This window comes from Lutra lutra, chromosome 10 (genome assembly GCF_902655055.1).
Source record: "Lutra lutra chromosome 10, mLutLut1.2, whole genome shotgun sequence".
Taxonomy (NCBI): Eukaryota; Metazoa; Chordata; class Mammalia; order Carnivora; family Mustelidae; genus Lutra; species Lutra lutra.
In genome coordinates, this window is record NC_062287.1 from 58,937,438 (window position 1) to 58,953,642 (window position 16,205).

General features: G+C 38.5%; 1 protein-coding gene across 1 annotated transcript; it reads right to left on the minus strand.

Annotated features, from left to right (window-relative positions):
* Nucleotides 1-5,335: 5,335 nt before the first annotated feature.
* LOC125079148 (olfactory receptor 51I2-like) lies at nucleotides 5,336-6,451 on the minus strand. Its single transcript, XM_047692595.1, has one exon. The coding sequence runs from the start codon at nucleotides 6,449-6,451 to the stop codon at nucleotides 5,489-5,491; it is 963 nt and encodes a 320-aa protein (XP_047548551.1). The 3' UTR covers nucleotides 5,336-5,488.
* Between the last annotated feature and the right edge of the window lie 9,754 nt (nucleotides 6,452-16,205).

The following is a 16,205-nucleotide window of genomic DNA, read 5'->3' on the forward strand; positions in this document are numbered from 1 at the left end:
CATTCTGAACTCTATATCTGACATATTACCAATGTCTGTATTGATTAGGTCCCTAGCCTTTGGTACTGCCTCTTGTTCTTTTTTTTGTTGTGAATTTTTCCGCCTTGTCATTTTGTCCAGATAAGAGTTTATGAAGGAGCAAGTAAAATACTAAAAGGGTGGCAACAACCCCAGGAAAATATGCTTTAGCCAAATCAGAAGAGATCCCAAATTGTGAGGGGGGAGAAAGGGGATAAAAAGGGTTCAAAAAGAAAAAAAAAAGAAACTATTTAAAAAAAGAAAGCCGATAAAGAAAAAATATAAAAAGAGGAAAAAAATATATATATTAGATAAACTATTTAAAAAACGTTAAAAAAGAAAACGGTAAAAGTTAAAAAAATTTAGCAGAAGAAGAGAAAAAGAAAAAAAAAATTGAAAAAGAAAAAAAATTAAATTAACTGCAAGGCTAAAAAATCATGGGGAGAAAGCCATGAGTTCCGTGCTTTGCTTTCTTCTCCTCTGGAATTCCGCCGCTCTCCTTGGTATTGAAACTGCACTCCTCGGTAGGTGAACTTGGTCCTGGCTGGGTTTCCTGTTGATCTTCTGCGGGAGGGGCCTGTTGTAGTGATTCTCAAGCGTCTTTGCCCCAGGCGGAGTTGCACCGCCCTTACCAGGGGCCGCGCTGAGTAATCCGCTCGGGTTTGCTTTCGGGAGCTTTTGTTCCCTGAGCGCTTTCCAAGTAGAGTTCCGGAGGACGGGAATGAAGATGGCGGCCTCCCGGTCTCCGGCCCGGAGGAGCCTAGAGCCCGGGGCCCCACTCCTCAGTGCGCCCTCAGAGAACAGCGCCCAATGACTCCCGTCACCCTGGCCTCCGGCCGCGCTCCGAGCTGACCGAGCCTGCGACCCGTTCAAGGCAACCCCGAGCTGAGAGTCACTCCTCGGCTCTGTCTCTGTAGCCGGCTTCCCCGTTCTAATACCGGTAAGCTCTGCGACACTCAGACACCCCCGATCCTTCTGCGACCCTGCGGGACCTGAGGCTGCGCTGACCCCGCCTGGGCTTCACCCCAGTTAAGCCTCTGGAGCGATGTCCCTCAGCGGAACAGACTTTTAAAAGTCCTGATTTTGCTCCGTTACTCCGCCGCTCGCCGGGAGCCGGCCCCTCCCCCCGCGGTCTATCTTCCCGTCGCTTTGGATTCACTTTTCCGCCAGTCCTACCTTTCAGATAGTGGTTGGTTTTCTGTTTCTAGAATTGCTGTTCTTCTTCTCTTCAATCTCCCGTTGGATTTGTAGGTGTTTGCAATCTTTAGATAAGCTATCTAGCTGATCTCCCGCTACCCGAAGTAGTCTCAGCCTGCTACTTCTCCGCCATCTTGACTCCTCCAAGTGGTAAATTTTTTGAAAGTGGTGTGTGCCAGTTTCAAAGAGAGTGGAAGAGAGATGATGAGGGAATAAGATCAAAGACAGAACCTTTGATCTCTTCCTGGAAGGACGAGAATCTTCCAGTTAAGGTGGAGAAAAGTAGTAGGTGACTTCTACAGTATTAGACAAAGCTGGGGATCCACTCCCAAGTGCTGTACAGTTATGGGTTCATCCTCTGCTTCCTGCATTTAGAGGTAAACTGGGGGGAGGAGTGCTGGACCCTGTACCCAGAGATCTTCATTTCTGACCAGATCTGCTGGCTTTGTGCTACATTTTTTCACTGTCTGCCTTCCTTCATTCATTCACTAAAACATTATTTATTAAGGAAGTATTCTTTTGTGCTAGCCCCAAGTTAACCATTGAGAAGTCAGAAATAACTAGAACATCATCACTGTTCCCTACTTTCAAAGTCTCATACACAATTGTATATAATTACAATATAGAGTTTTAAGCACTACAATTGAAGAAAGCACAAAGTGCTTAGGGATCACTATGGAAACCCCTGGCTTGGCTTGGGATGGGACTGGAGAAAACCCCAATTCAAGTCTTAATGGAAAGCACATTCTAGCCAAGAAGAAATAGAATTATTTTGGTTCCTCTGCATTCTGATTCTGCATTCTTACCACCAATGGATTAGATTACCCAGGCTCAGTCTTAGGATCTCTCTCAGTATTCTTTAGATAATTACCTGAGAGACTGTATTGTCTCTCTTGAGATTATAGGATCGTGGGCATAGGGCTTGGGGCTCACTTGCCTTCCCCCATTCCCCTCTCAGACATGTACATACACACACACACCACATACACACTTTTTCTGCAGATTCATTTGAAAGTAAATTGTAGTCAGGGGTGCCTGGGTGGCTCAGTGGGTTAAAGTCTCTGCCTTCGGCTCAGGTCATGATCCCAGGGTCCTGGGATCGAGCTCCGCGTCGGGCTCTCTGCTTGGCGGGGAGCCTGCTTCCCTTTCTCTCTCTCTGCCTGCCTCTCTGCCTACTTGTGATCTGTCTGTCAAATAAATAAATAAATAATCTTTAGAAAGTAAATTGTAGTCATTGCAATACCTCTCAGTGAACATTAACCATGTGTCTCCTAAAAGTAGATTCTTCTACATAATCACAAAACTATTTTCAAATCTAAGCAAATCACGCTAAGGTAATAATTTTATAAATATAAAACACATATTCAGATTTCACAATTGTCCTAATAATTACTGGTTAATTCTAGTGTTGGGTTGTAATATCCCTTTAATCTCTTTTAATTTAGATTAATTCCCCAACATTTTTTTAATAAAAATTTTTTTTAAAGATGCTCGGTTAGGGGCGCCTGGGTGGCTCAGTGGGTTAAGCCGCTGCCTTCGGCTCAGGTCATGGTCCCGGGGTCCTGGGATTGAGCCCCGCATCAGGCTCTCTGCTCGGCAGGGAGCCTGCTTCCTCTCTCTCTGTCTGCCTCTCTGCCTACTTGTGATCTCTGTCTGTCAAATGAATGAGTGAAATCTTTAAAAAAAAAAAAGATGCTCGGTTAATGTGTGTATGTTTGTATTTGTCAGTGTGTGTGTATGTATGTGTGTGTGTGGTGTTTCCCATATTCAAGATTTTTCCAATTACTTTCTCACGGTTAGACTCGGGTTGGACAATTTTGGTGGGTGTGTTACAGGTGTGATTTTATGTCCTTATTGTTCAAATCAGAAGTTATATAATATCAGATGATCTTATTGTTGGTTAAGCTAAATTTGATCACTTGCTTAAGGTGGTCACTAGGAGTCTCTTTATCATAAAGACATATTCTTCCTTTACTATTTAGTAAATAGTGTGTGCAGTGATACTTTGAGACTGTGTGAATATTTTTTCCCAATATCTTTTCAGTCTTTTTTGATTAATTTTAAATTACATTAAAAACTGCAAAAGGTAATTTTCTAAATCTATCAGTACTTTCTAAAGAAGAGTTCTTTTTTCATTCTTTTCTCCCTCTTTGTCTTAAATATCACCATGGACTCACACTTTCTTTAAAAATTCAATTTGTTTACTTTTCTCCTACCCCCTCAACCTCCCATGTTGCATCTCCTCTCCCTGGGATTGGGAGGGAGACAAACCATAAGTGACTCTTAATCTCACAAAACAAACTGAGGGTTGATGGGGGGAGGGGGTTGGGAGAGGGGGTGGGGTTATGGATATTGGGGAGGGTAGGTGCTATGGTGAGTGTTGTGAAGTGTGTAAACCTGGCGATTCACAGACCTGTACCCCTGGGGATAAAAATATATGTTTATAAAGCTGTAAAAAAAAAAAAAAAAAAGAAAAAAGAAAGGATGAATACCCAAGTTTTGTAGCAACATGGACGGGACTGGAAGAGATTATGCTGAGTGAAATAAGTCAAGCAGAGAGAGTCAATTATCATATGGTTTCACTTATTTGTGGAGCATAACAAATAGCATGGAGGACAAGGGGAGATGGAGAGGAGAAGGGAGTTGAGGGAAATTGGAAGGGGAGGTGAACCATGAGAGACTATGGACTCTGAAAAACGATCTGAGAATTTTGAAGGGGTGGGGGTGGGAGGTTGGGGGCACCAGGTGGTGGGTATTGTAGAGGGCACGGATTGCATGGAGCACTGGGTGTGGTGCAAAAATAATGAATACTGTTATGCTGAAAAAAATAAAAAAATAAAAAAATAAAAAAGAAATTCAATTTGTTGTAACTGTTTGCTATCAAAATTAGTTTTAATGTTCTATTTGACCCATCTAGAGCCACTGGTAGCCTCTTTAAATGAGTTTCTGTGTATTTTTTCTACATGACCTTACTGTTTTTGTGTTCTTTATTTCTCCAGGGCATAAACTATTCCAGTATCATTTTATGATTTTTTTCTGCTTCATACCTAGGATTAATCATTGCTCCAAGGATTCTAGGTTATTTAGGGTGGGCAATGGTATTTAAAACCAGTATGTGGGCCCTAGCATTGCTCATTGCTTCTGGCATTTTCAGAGGACAAAGAAGAGAACTATAGAGATAAGATTTTAAGAATATATCTAATTTCCCCATTATTAGCTTATCTTTAGCTTCCCTTCTCTTTTTCCTAGACTGTTACAACAGTCTCTTAAATGTGTTCCTTGCATTCTTTTTCTCCACTTTCACTTTTCTAACTTGTAACACACAGTTAAACCTGTGTAACTTTTACAAAGCAGCAGGCTTCCCATGGCTGACTCTTAAAAAAGGAATGAGGGCAGATGTATCCCTGAGGTCTGAAAGGCCCCAAGGAGCACAAAGTACGCTCATCATTTCTATCTCATCTCCTGTCCTTCTCCCTCCAACACGCACAGATTATGAGGAGCCACATCTGACTGACTACTCACCTTTCCACAAACACACCAGATAGTTCCACACCTCAATGTTTTGTTTTAAGGAGTTATGTATTTATGTTAGAGGGGTGGTGGAGTGGGAGAGGGAGAGGGAAAGAGAATCCCAAGCAGATTCCCTGCTGGCATGGAGCCTGCCTAGGTGGGCTCAGTCTCAGGACCCTGAGATCATGACCTGAGCCCAAATCAAGAGTGGGTCACTTAACCAACTGACCACCCTGGTGCTCCAGTGTGCTGGTGCTCCACACCTCAGTGTTTTTGTGTTTTACATTCTTTCCCCTTTATTAGGTATGCCTTCCCCTTCCCCACCTTTTCCGTGTGACAAACTCCTACTCACCTTTCATCCTTCCTCCCTGGCTCCTTTCTCATTTCCTCTTAATGAGACAGGAAACCCTCTTCCAGGTTCCTGTAGCACTTTGTGTGTACCTATCATAGCCTTATTACACTTGACTTAATTGTGTATTTAGAAGCTTCTGTCCTGCAACAGAGGGACAAGACCATGTATAATTCATTTTACTATCCCTAGTAATGAGCACAGAGTCTCTTGTACAAGTAAAAACTGAATTAAAAAGCTGAAGTTAATGAGTGCAGGAAAGAATCAAGAAGACTGTTTGTCACCCATCAATCTGACGGTATCCAGTTGTCATACTCTTGATAATGTGTCTGGGTCAGGGATCTGAGTAAGGGGTTTCTGGACATAAGACTGGCCATATTTTCCCTCAGATTCTGTGGTTGTTTCTTGGTTTCATCAGCCTTGCCTCTTCTCTCTCAGCATTCTGAACATGGCCTCCCTGATGGGCTTGGATTTCACACTGTAGATGATGGGGTTGAGCACAGGGGGCACCACCAGGTACACATAGGCAATGAGAACATGTACAATATGAGGCAGGTGCCTCCCAAAACGGTGGATCATTGACACTCCTATGACGGGGATATAGAAAATCAGAACAGCTAATATATGAGACACACATGTGTTTAGGGCCCGGACACGCTCCCTGGGAGAGGCTAGGCCCATCACTGTATGAAGAATAAGGGTATAGGACAGGACGATAAGCAAGGAGTCTACACCCACTGTGGATAAAACTACATAGAGCCCATAAAGGATGTTGACAGTAATATCAGCACAGGCCCGTTTCATGACATCTGCATGGAAACAGAAGGAATGGGACAGAAGGTTCTTATCAGGGCAGAAGTTCAGTCGCTTCAGTAAGAAGGGCCCAGGAAAGAGGGATATAGTGGCTCGAGCCACAATGGCCAACCCAATCCTAATGATGACACTATTGGTGAGGATAGTTGCATAGCGAAGAGGGTTGGAGATGGCTACAAAGCGGTCAAATGACATGGCCAGGAGCACCGATGACTCCACCACAGAGAAAGAGTGGAGGAAGAACATCTGGACCAGGCAGGCATTGAAACCTATGAGCCGATGGTCAAACCAGAGCACAGCCAGGGTGGTGGGCAGTGTGGACAGAGTGAGGCCCACATCGGTGAGGGCCAGCATGGACAGAAAGTAGTACATGGGCTGGTGCAGGCTGGGAGTTCTCCTTATAGCTAAGAGGATCAGGCAGTTTCCAGTGAGGGCCACCGTGTACATGGAGGAGAAGGGGATGGAGATCCATCCATGAACAGCCTCCAGCCCTGGGATGCCAATCATCAGGAAGGCATGTGGCTGGAAGAAGGAGATATTGACATAGGTCTGGGAAGGCAGCATCTTTGTAAAGTAGTTGAGGTATCCAGGAAGAATTGGCGTCTTCAGTCTAGGAAGAAAAATAAGGACAAAATCATTGGAAAATAGAGTAGCTCTGATATTAGGTGACATGAGTTCCTACATGTTAGCAAATATGCAACGTAAAGAGATTTAAAAATGTACTCCACCTAAAAGCCAACTAAAGAATAACTCTAATTTAAATCTATTGTCTACAACAGTCTCATTTTATAATATAAAACACTGATTTCTTTGTATTTTGAAGAAAGCAGTGTTTTCTTTAAGAATATGAGTTGATCCTAAAAAGCCTAATAAAAAGTGCTTTATTTTAAACAAGAAACAATGGTCTCATGGAAGTAAATTGCAAATATATGATAGAAGACTAAAGGGTTGATAACATGGGCTTCTTATCTTTCTTTTCTTGGATTCACCTTTAAATTTCCAAACAGATAAGTAAATAAGCAAAAAAAAAAAAACAAAGAGCAACACCAAAAACCCCTCTAAAATAGGTCAATAAAAACTACATCAGGGCAACAGTCAATGAATTATTTTTTAGCAAAGATTTAAAAAACCTATCAAAAATAAATTTGAGAGCTGAAAGGTGTTTTACTATGAAGCCTAGGTGTACAGTTATGCTATATCTTACCTATGTAATCAACTTACTCTGAAGTTAAGAATGACTTTTTTTTTTTCCTTTGAGGGAGATGACAGAATTGGGTCTCTAAAACAGATTGCACATATTCTAGTAGAATATTTAAAAGAGAATATAATGAAATAAAGTTTTGACAGTATCAGTTCTGTCATCCTCCATTTCTTCTCTCTCAGACATATTTTGGATAAATATTAATTCCTGGTAGAGCCCACCCTATTCAAAAATGAGTAACAGAAAATTCCAACATAGAATTTGTGCAGACATATTATGTAAAAATTAAAAAGGATAAGACATGTTAAAGGTATGTAAAAATACTCTTTGAGATAAGGAATTATTAAGGAAGGAGAAGAAAATTATGGATAAAAATTTGTAAATAAGTGAAAGAAATCATGAACCAAATGAAAATATTTGATATTAAGGTATAAAAATTAGTTGGTAATAAAAAAGAAAGTGAACATCAAAATGGTAAACCAAAGAAAATAACATACTCAAAGATAGAGAACAGTATTGAAAATAATGAAATATAATTAAATGCAAACAATGATTAAAAAGTAATTAGTCTATAATAAAGATGCTAAATAAATAGTAGAATTTTATTTTATTTTATTTTTTTTAATAGTAGAATTTTAAACATAATAGCTATTCCTGAAGAAGAGTAAAATAAAAATGAAAACCAGAAAGGTACTAAAATATGTCATAAGATATTTTTCTGAAAATTGAAAAAAATGTATACACTAAAGTTTTTGTCAAGTACTAGGAAATAAAGCCAATAAGCAAATATATATGTATTTAAGTATGGTAATTGAATTGTAAGGATAAACAAAAATTATACAGGTGCTCTGATAAAAGCAATGAATCTCAAAATGAAAAAAATTACCACTTACCTCAGAAATCTCTTAAGACCACTAGACTACAAAGAAAGGATCAAAGTTCATAGAGAGTTGCAGAAAAATTGATGTAATCTACACATTCTTAATATATTTAGATATTATTCAGGTGGAAAAGGAAAAAATACAAGTCAATATATTTGTATTATTATTATAATATGGGCTATTATTAGTATAAGATACATCACTTGAGTCATTATTTTAGTGCATTTGGGAAGCAAAATTTTCAGGGTAAGAATGGAGGATATGTATGTAAATTCAAACAAGTTAGTTAAAATTCTGTAATCATGAAACTGAGAATATCAACTTGGGAATATCAGAGTAAGCTCAAGAGATATTTCTCCTTTAAATAATACATATCTTCTAGCTTTATTTACAGAAAATAGCTACAAACCAAACCAAATAAGAGATTTCAGTAGCAAGGAACACACCTAATGCTTAGATGTGGTCTCTAAATGCCCTTACCCCAATTTCATAAATGGATGATAAGCCTTCCCCTGGAAATACACCAAATGACCTTGGATATCTTTTAATAGTAGAAAACAGGGAACTAAAGACAACTGAGATTATTTTTAAAAGACAAAGAAAGTCAACTCAGAGAGTCTCCCACTTGCCAGATATGGGTCAACCAAGCATCAGTGAAAATAATAACTGCTACAGATCGAAACATACTGAGAGAGAGAGAGAGTGTGTTAAGGCTAGCTAGTGTATGTGTAAGTACGAGGTCAGCAAGGCTAGGCATTCAGTATTCTGAAAACTGACAAATAACCTACTTTTCTTCTACAATTGTAGCATGGTGTAAAGAAAGGAAATGAAGGTGGAAAGCTTCTCTCCACAGAAGCATTCCAGCTATTAAGAAGTAATAGAACTGGGTGCCTGGGTGGCTTGGTCATCATGATCCTGGGGTCTTGGGATGGAGTCCTGCGTTGGCCTCCCTGCTCAGCAGGGAGTCTGCTTCTCCTTCTCCCTCTACCCTGCCCCCGCCCACTTGTGCTCTCTTTCTCTCAAATAAATATATAAAATATTAAAAACAAAAAGTAATAGAACTGATGTAATACTTTTTAACAAACCCAATGAAATAATGGCAGAAAAATCATCAGGGGCTGATATTATCACAGTGAGAGAAAACTAGTTTTTACTAAGTTTTACTAAGTTAACAAGCCTGTCTCATATCTACCAGTTTATAGAGAATATAGGAGACACCAAGCAAGCAGATACGTTTAAAGACACCAAGAAATGTGATGAGAAAAATCCAAACAACAAAAACAAAGCTTCCAGGACAAAATATCAGTTTCTTCCATAAATAAATTATAAGAAAAATTTAAAAAAGGGTGAAAACCTACAGATTAAGAGAGACTTGATTCATATCAACCAAATGCAATGGACAAACCTTGTTAGGATCTTGTTTTGAGCAAATCAAATATAAAAAGTAAGCAGACTATGGGGCGCCTGGATGGCTCAGTGAGTTAAGCCTCTGCCTTCAACTCAGATCATGATCTCAGGGTCCTGGCATGGAGCCTGCTTCCTCCTGTCTCTCTCTGCCTGCCTCTCTGTCTACTTGTAATCTCTGTCAAAAAAAAAAAAAAATCTTAAAAAAAAAGTAAGCAAACTAGCATTCAGAAATATTTTTACTGGATAATTGTGGAAATTTAAATACGGGTTGAATTCTTGATGATGATCTTTTTTTTGTGTGTGTGTGATTATAATAGTTGATGCCAGTGATTATAATATAATAGGTATAATACTATGGCTGTGTTTTAAGATTTGAAAATATTTATAAAATAAGACATTATATTGACTTCAAAATAATTGGGGAAGTGGGGACCACCTGTGGTAGGAATTGTGTAGTGCCAAGCTACCAAGAGAAGCTATGAGCTTATGATTTTGGTAGCTAGGTGTAGGTATATAGAGATCAAGTTTGTCCTCTCTAATTTTGAGAGAGGATTTTATTATTTTTCATAATAAAATATGAATAAATCAACAGTTTTACTCTGTAAAAATAACAACATTTAATGAGAAGAGATTTCTAATTAAACATGGTGAATTGCACACAAACATTTACTCTCTCCAAAATCTCATTTAAATGATAGCAAAAATTTTAAAAATGTATTATCTGACAGTGGCAGAAGAACAGGATGGGATATAAGGTATATCAACAATATCACGGATGAGGGGACGCCTGGGTGGCTCAGTTGGTTAAGCCGCTGCCTTTGGCTCAGGTCATGATCCCAGCGTCCTGGGATCGAGTCCCGCATCGGGCTCCTTGTTCTGTGGGGAGCCTGCTTCTCCCTCTGCCTCTGCCTGCCACTCTGTCTGCCTGTGCTCGCTCTCTCTCTCTCTCTGACAAATAAATAAATAAAATCTTTAAAAAAAAAAACAACAATCTTAAAAAAAATATCACGGATGAGGAGCAATCATAAGAAGAATGGAAAGAAACTGGCAGAAATAGAAGATTAAGTTTGTAGAGAGGAGGTTATGTCACATATCCACTTCAAAAGAACTAGGGAGTTAGAGTTGATAAAAGCAAGAGTAAGAAATGGGATTGAAAACAGGATGATTTTCTAGGGAGCAGCTATATGATTCCTTCTCCTGTCCCTTCCATTCTTACAGAAGACAGGTTACTTTCTGGAAAAATTCTCCCAGCAAGGTTCTGGACTGAGATGCCAGACAGAAAGGAAAGATGGACAGTATTGAAAACAAGGGAATTGAGGAAAGGTAAGACTTCCCAGCTCTCTTTCACCACTTGGTTCACAGAGTCATGGTAATCAGGATTCTCTGTACCACCGTAGGCCACTATGGGAAGCCAGACCAGTGTGACAGAGAATGCCTGTGGAGAAATGCCAGTCTAGACAAAAAGAAGGATAGCTGAGATGCTGAACCAGAGGTCAAATGATCTCGGAATGCCAGATGGGAAGAGAACTTGGCTCTAAAGGATCTGTCTCCCTGGAATGTGGTCTGAGCTTTAAACTCCCTGAACCTCAGATAGGTAGCCTCCTTCAGGCCCTCTTCTCCAAGTAGGAGATAAGACTTGTATTTCTCATGGTCCAAGACTGATTATTTCTCTTTCTTCTGTGTTATTTGCTGACTCTTCCCACTGTTATCTACATCTGAGGCTAAGGTGCTGGCAGTCACCCATCTGGGAAAAGTGGAGAAGGGGATGTGATGAGGCCACAGTTTACTCACCCTGGCTATTGTTCCAGGTTGCTCTGCCACTCGACATCCTGCAAGAGCCCAGGAGGTCTTTGTGGCCGAGGGATTGAGTTTTATCTCATTACACAGGGACATCTTGGCAGCAGTGCCTATCTCTAGGGGAGGCCAGGTTTGGGCCACTATGGAGTGACTCTGCCCAGATCCCTGGGGAATGGAAAAGTTAAGGCTAGCTTTGGAATCAGGGGAAGTGTTTGAAAGAACTAAACAATAAGGGTGGGGGGGCGCTGGCACAGATTCTTCCCACACTCAGCCTAGGGCTGAATCAAAGTTCAAAAAGGAGGGAACTTGGACAGTGGAAAGAATATGTACTACAGAACCAGGCAGGCTAGGGTTTGAATTCTTGCTCCGTTTTCCTCACCATATACAAGCTCTGTCTCCATTCTTTCTCACTTTCTGGAGAGTTCTGCCACAAATTCACCTCAGCTCATACCTCAGTTGATTTGGACTGTGGTCATTCACCTGCAGTTGCTTTCTAGGGATACACTGACCTTTCTCCTCTTTGATTTTAGCTGCCCTCTCCCAGCTGAACTGGGCCCAGCCTATCTACTTTACTCCCCCTGAGAGGATAAACAAACTTAAGGGGAAAAAATCACATACCTTTGAAATCTTTTATCAAAATGATTTATGGCCATTAGCCTGAGCTGAGACTTCTGCATCACTCTGTAATTTCTTTCAGTTTTTAAATTGTCACCATTCTTCTCAAGCTCTTTACTCAACCTGCCAATCTCTTCTCCTAGCAGCTTATTTGACATTGCTCCTGACTTCCCATGGGAAATGGAGGCCATCACGTGTGCCTTCTCTAAGGCTCTTGGTCAACCCATCTGCTCTTACTCACTTCCACTCCTACATCTACGTCCTGCCAGGGAGACCATTTAATGGGACATGGTGCTTCATGTCAGCCTCCTCTCCATCTTCTAACCACTTCTTTGTTGTGTGCCCATCACATATGGTTAAAAAAATTTTTTTTTGACTGCCATAACATGTAACCTAAGACTCTTTTAAGATATTTTTCATTATTTATTTAATTAGTTTTCTTACATTTTTTTAAAATTTCAGGTAGTTAATATACAGTGTTATATTAGTTTCAGGTGTATAATATAGTGATTCAACAATTCCCTACAAGGCCTGCTGCTCATCATGACAACTGCTCTCCTTAGCCCCCATCACCTATTTCATCCATCCCCCCACCTCCCCTCTGGTAATCATTGGTTTATCAGTTTGTTATCTATAATTAAGAGTATGTTTCTTGATCTCTTTCTCTCTCTATCCTTTCCTTATTTGTTTTGTTTCTTAAATTCCACATAGGAGTGATATCATATGGTATTTAACTTACTTTGCCTAGCATTATACTCTCAAATTCCTTCTATGTTGTTCCAAATGTCAAGATTTCATTCTTTTTTTATGCTGAGTACTATTTTATTATACACACACACACACACACACACACACACACACACATCACATCTTCTTTATCCATTCATCAATCAATGGACACTTGGGATGCTTCCATATCTTGGTTATTATAAATAACACTGGTATTAATATTAGGTGCATGTATCCCTTTGAATTAGTGTTTTTGTGTTCTTTGGGTAAATACCCAGTAGTATGATTGCTAGATCTTAGGGTAGCTCTACTTTTAACTTCTTGAGGAATCTCCATACTGTTTTCCACAGTGGATGCACCTGTTTGCATTCCTACCAACAGGGCAAGAGTGTTCCTTTCTCTCTACATCCTCACCAACATGTGTGTTTCTTATGTTTTTTTTTTTTTTTTTTTTTTTTTTTGCCATTCTCACAGGTGTGAGGTGATATTGCAGTTTTGATTTGTATTTCCCTGAGGATAAGTGATGATGAGCATCTTTTCATGTGTCTGTTGGCCATCTAGATGGCTTCTCTGGAGAAATGTCTGTTCATGTCTTCTGCCTATTTTAAAATTGGATTATTTGTTTTTTGGATGTTGAGTTTCATAAGTTCTTTATAAGTTTTGGATACTAACCCTTTTCATTTGCAAATTCTGTAGGTTGTCTTTTAGTTTTCTTGATTGTTTCCTTCACCGTGCAGTAGTTTTTTATTTTGATGAAGTCTCAATAGTTGCTTTTGCTTTTGTTTCCCTTGCCTCAGGAGACATATCTAGAAAAAAGTTGCTATGGCCAATGTCAGAGAAATTATTGCCTGTGCTCTCTTCTAGGATTTTTTGTTGTTGTTGTTGTTTCCAGGTCTCATATTCAGGTCTTTGATCCATTTTGAACTTATTTTTGTGTATGATGTAACAAAGTGGTCCAGGTTCCCAATACCATTTGTTGAAGAGACTGTCTTTTTCCCATTGGATATTTTTTCCTGCTTTGTCAAAGATTAACTGACCATATATTTGTGGGTTTATTTCTCAGTTTTCTATTCTGTTCCATTGATCTATGTGTGTGGTTTTGCACTAATACCATACTATTTTAATTACTAAGGCTTTGTAATGTAACTTGAAGTCTGGAATTGTGATGCCTCCAGCTTTGCTTTTCTTTTTCAAGTTGTCTTTGGCTATTTGGGGTCTTCTATGGTTTTATACAAATTTTAGAATTGTTCTAGTTCTGTGAAAAATGCTGGTGACATTTTGATAAGGATTGTAGTAAATGTATAGGTTGCTTTAAGTAGTATAGACACTTGAACAATATTTGGTCTTCTAATCCATGAGCATGGATTGTCTTTCCATTTTTTTGTGTCATCTTTAACTTCTTCCTCAATATTTTATAGTTTTCAGAGTTCAGGTTTTTTACCTCTTTGGTTAGGGTTATTCCTAGGCATATTATTATTTTAGGTGCCTTCGTAAGTGGGATTTTTTTCTTGATTTCTCTTTCTGCTGCTTCATTATTGGTGTATAGAAATGCAACAGAATTGTAATGAGCACTGGGTATTATATGAGACTGATGAATCACAGACCTGTACTCCTGACACAAATAATACATTATTGAATTAATTATACATTATACATTATTATATATAACATTAATATGTAATGTATTATGATACATTATATATTAATTATATATTATACATTATACATTATACATTATGAATTAATTATTGAATTAATTGAATTTAAATTAAAAAAATCTTATAATAAAAAAGAAATGCAGCAGATTTCTATACATTGATTTTTTTTTTTATCCTGCAACTTTACTAAATTAGTTTATCAGTTCTAGCAGTTTTTTGCTGGCATATCATGTCATCTGCAATTAGTGAAAGTTTTACTTCTTCCTTACTGATTTGGATGCCTTTTTTCTTTTTCTTTTTGGTCTGATTTCTGTGGCTAGGATTTCTAGTACTATGTTGAATGGAAGTGTTGAATAGAAGTGGACATTCTTGCCTTATTCCTGACCTTAGGGGAAAACCTCTCAGCTTTTCTCTATAGCTAAGCTATATTAGCTGTAGATTTTTCACAAATGACCTTCCTTATGTCGAGGTATGTTCCCTCTGAACCTACATTGTTGAGGGTTTTTATCATGAGTGAATGTTGTACTTTGTCAAATGCTGTTTCTGCATCTGTTGAAATGATCATATGGTTCTTTTCCTTTCTCTTATTGATGTGGTGTTAGTTGATTTACAAATATTGAACCACTCTGCAATGCAAGAATAAATCCCATGTGATTGTGGTGAGTGATTTTTTAAAAAATGTATTGTGGAATTCAGTTCACCATTATATTGTTGAAGATTTTTAAATTTATGTTCATCAGGGATATTGGTCTGTAGTTCTTTTTTAGTAGAGTCTTTATATGGTTTTGGTATCAGGGTAATGCTGCCTTCATAGAATGAATTTGGAAGTTTTCCTTCCATTGCTATTTTTGGAAAAATTTGAGAATAGGTATTAACTCTTCTTTAAATGTTTGGTAGAATTCCCCTGTGAAGCCATCTGGTCTTGGACATTTGGTGTTTGATTAGTGATTCAATTTCTTTACTGGTTATTTGTTCAAATTTTCTATTTCTTCCTGCTTCAGTTTTGGTGGTTTATTTTCCAAGAATTTATCCATTTTTTTCCTAGGTTGTGCAATTTGCTGACATACAGTTTTTCATAATATTCTCTTATAATTGTATTTCTGTGCTGTTGGTTGTTATTTCTTCTCCTTTATTGTGATTTTATTTATTTTAGTCCTTTCTTTTTTTTCTTGGTAAGTCTGGCTAGAGGTTTATCAATTTTACTTTTTCAAAGAACCAGCTCCTTGCTTGATTGATCTGTTCTACTCTCTTTTGTTTGTTTTGTTGTTTGTATATCATTTATTTCTTCTCTAATCTTTATTATTTCCTTACTTCTGCTGGGTTAAGGTTTTGTTTAATTTTCTTTTTCTGGGTCCTTTACATGTAAAGTTAGGTTGTTTATTTGATATTTTTCTTACTTCTTAAGGTAGGCTTGTAGTGCTATAAACTTCCCTCTTAGAACCACTTTTCTGCATCCCAAAGATTTGGGACCATCATGTTTTCATTTCCATCTGTTTCCAGGTACTTTTTAATTTCTTTTATTTCCTGGTTGATCAATTAATTGTTTAGTAGCATGTTATTTAACCTGCATGTATTTGTGCTCTTTCTAGATTTTTTTCTCGTGGTTGACTTCTACTTCCATAGCACTGTGATCAGAAAAGATGCATGGTATGACTGTGATCTTAAATTTGTTGTAGCTTGTTTTGTGGGCTAATATGTGATCTCTTCTGGAAAATGTTCTGTGTGCACTAGAAAAATTGTATATTCTGCTTTTTTTTTAGGATGGAGTGTTCTGAATGTATCAAATCCAGCTGTTCCAGTGTGTCATTTAAAGACACTTTGTTTCCTCATTGATTTTTTTTTTGTTCCATTGATGTCAGTGGAATGTTAAAGTCCCCTACTGTTACTGTATTCTTATTGATTAGCTCCTTTATGTTTTTTTTTAAAGATTTTATTTATTTGACAGAGAGAGATCACAAGTAGGCAGAGAGGCGGGCAGAGAGAGAGGAAGGGAAGCAGGCTGAAGCAGGCTCCCTGCTGAGCAGAGAGCC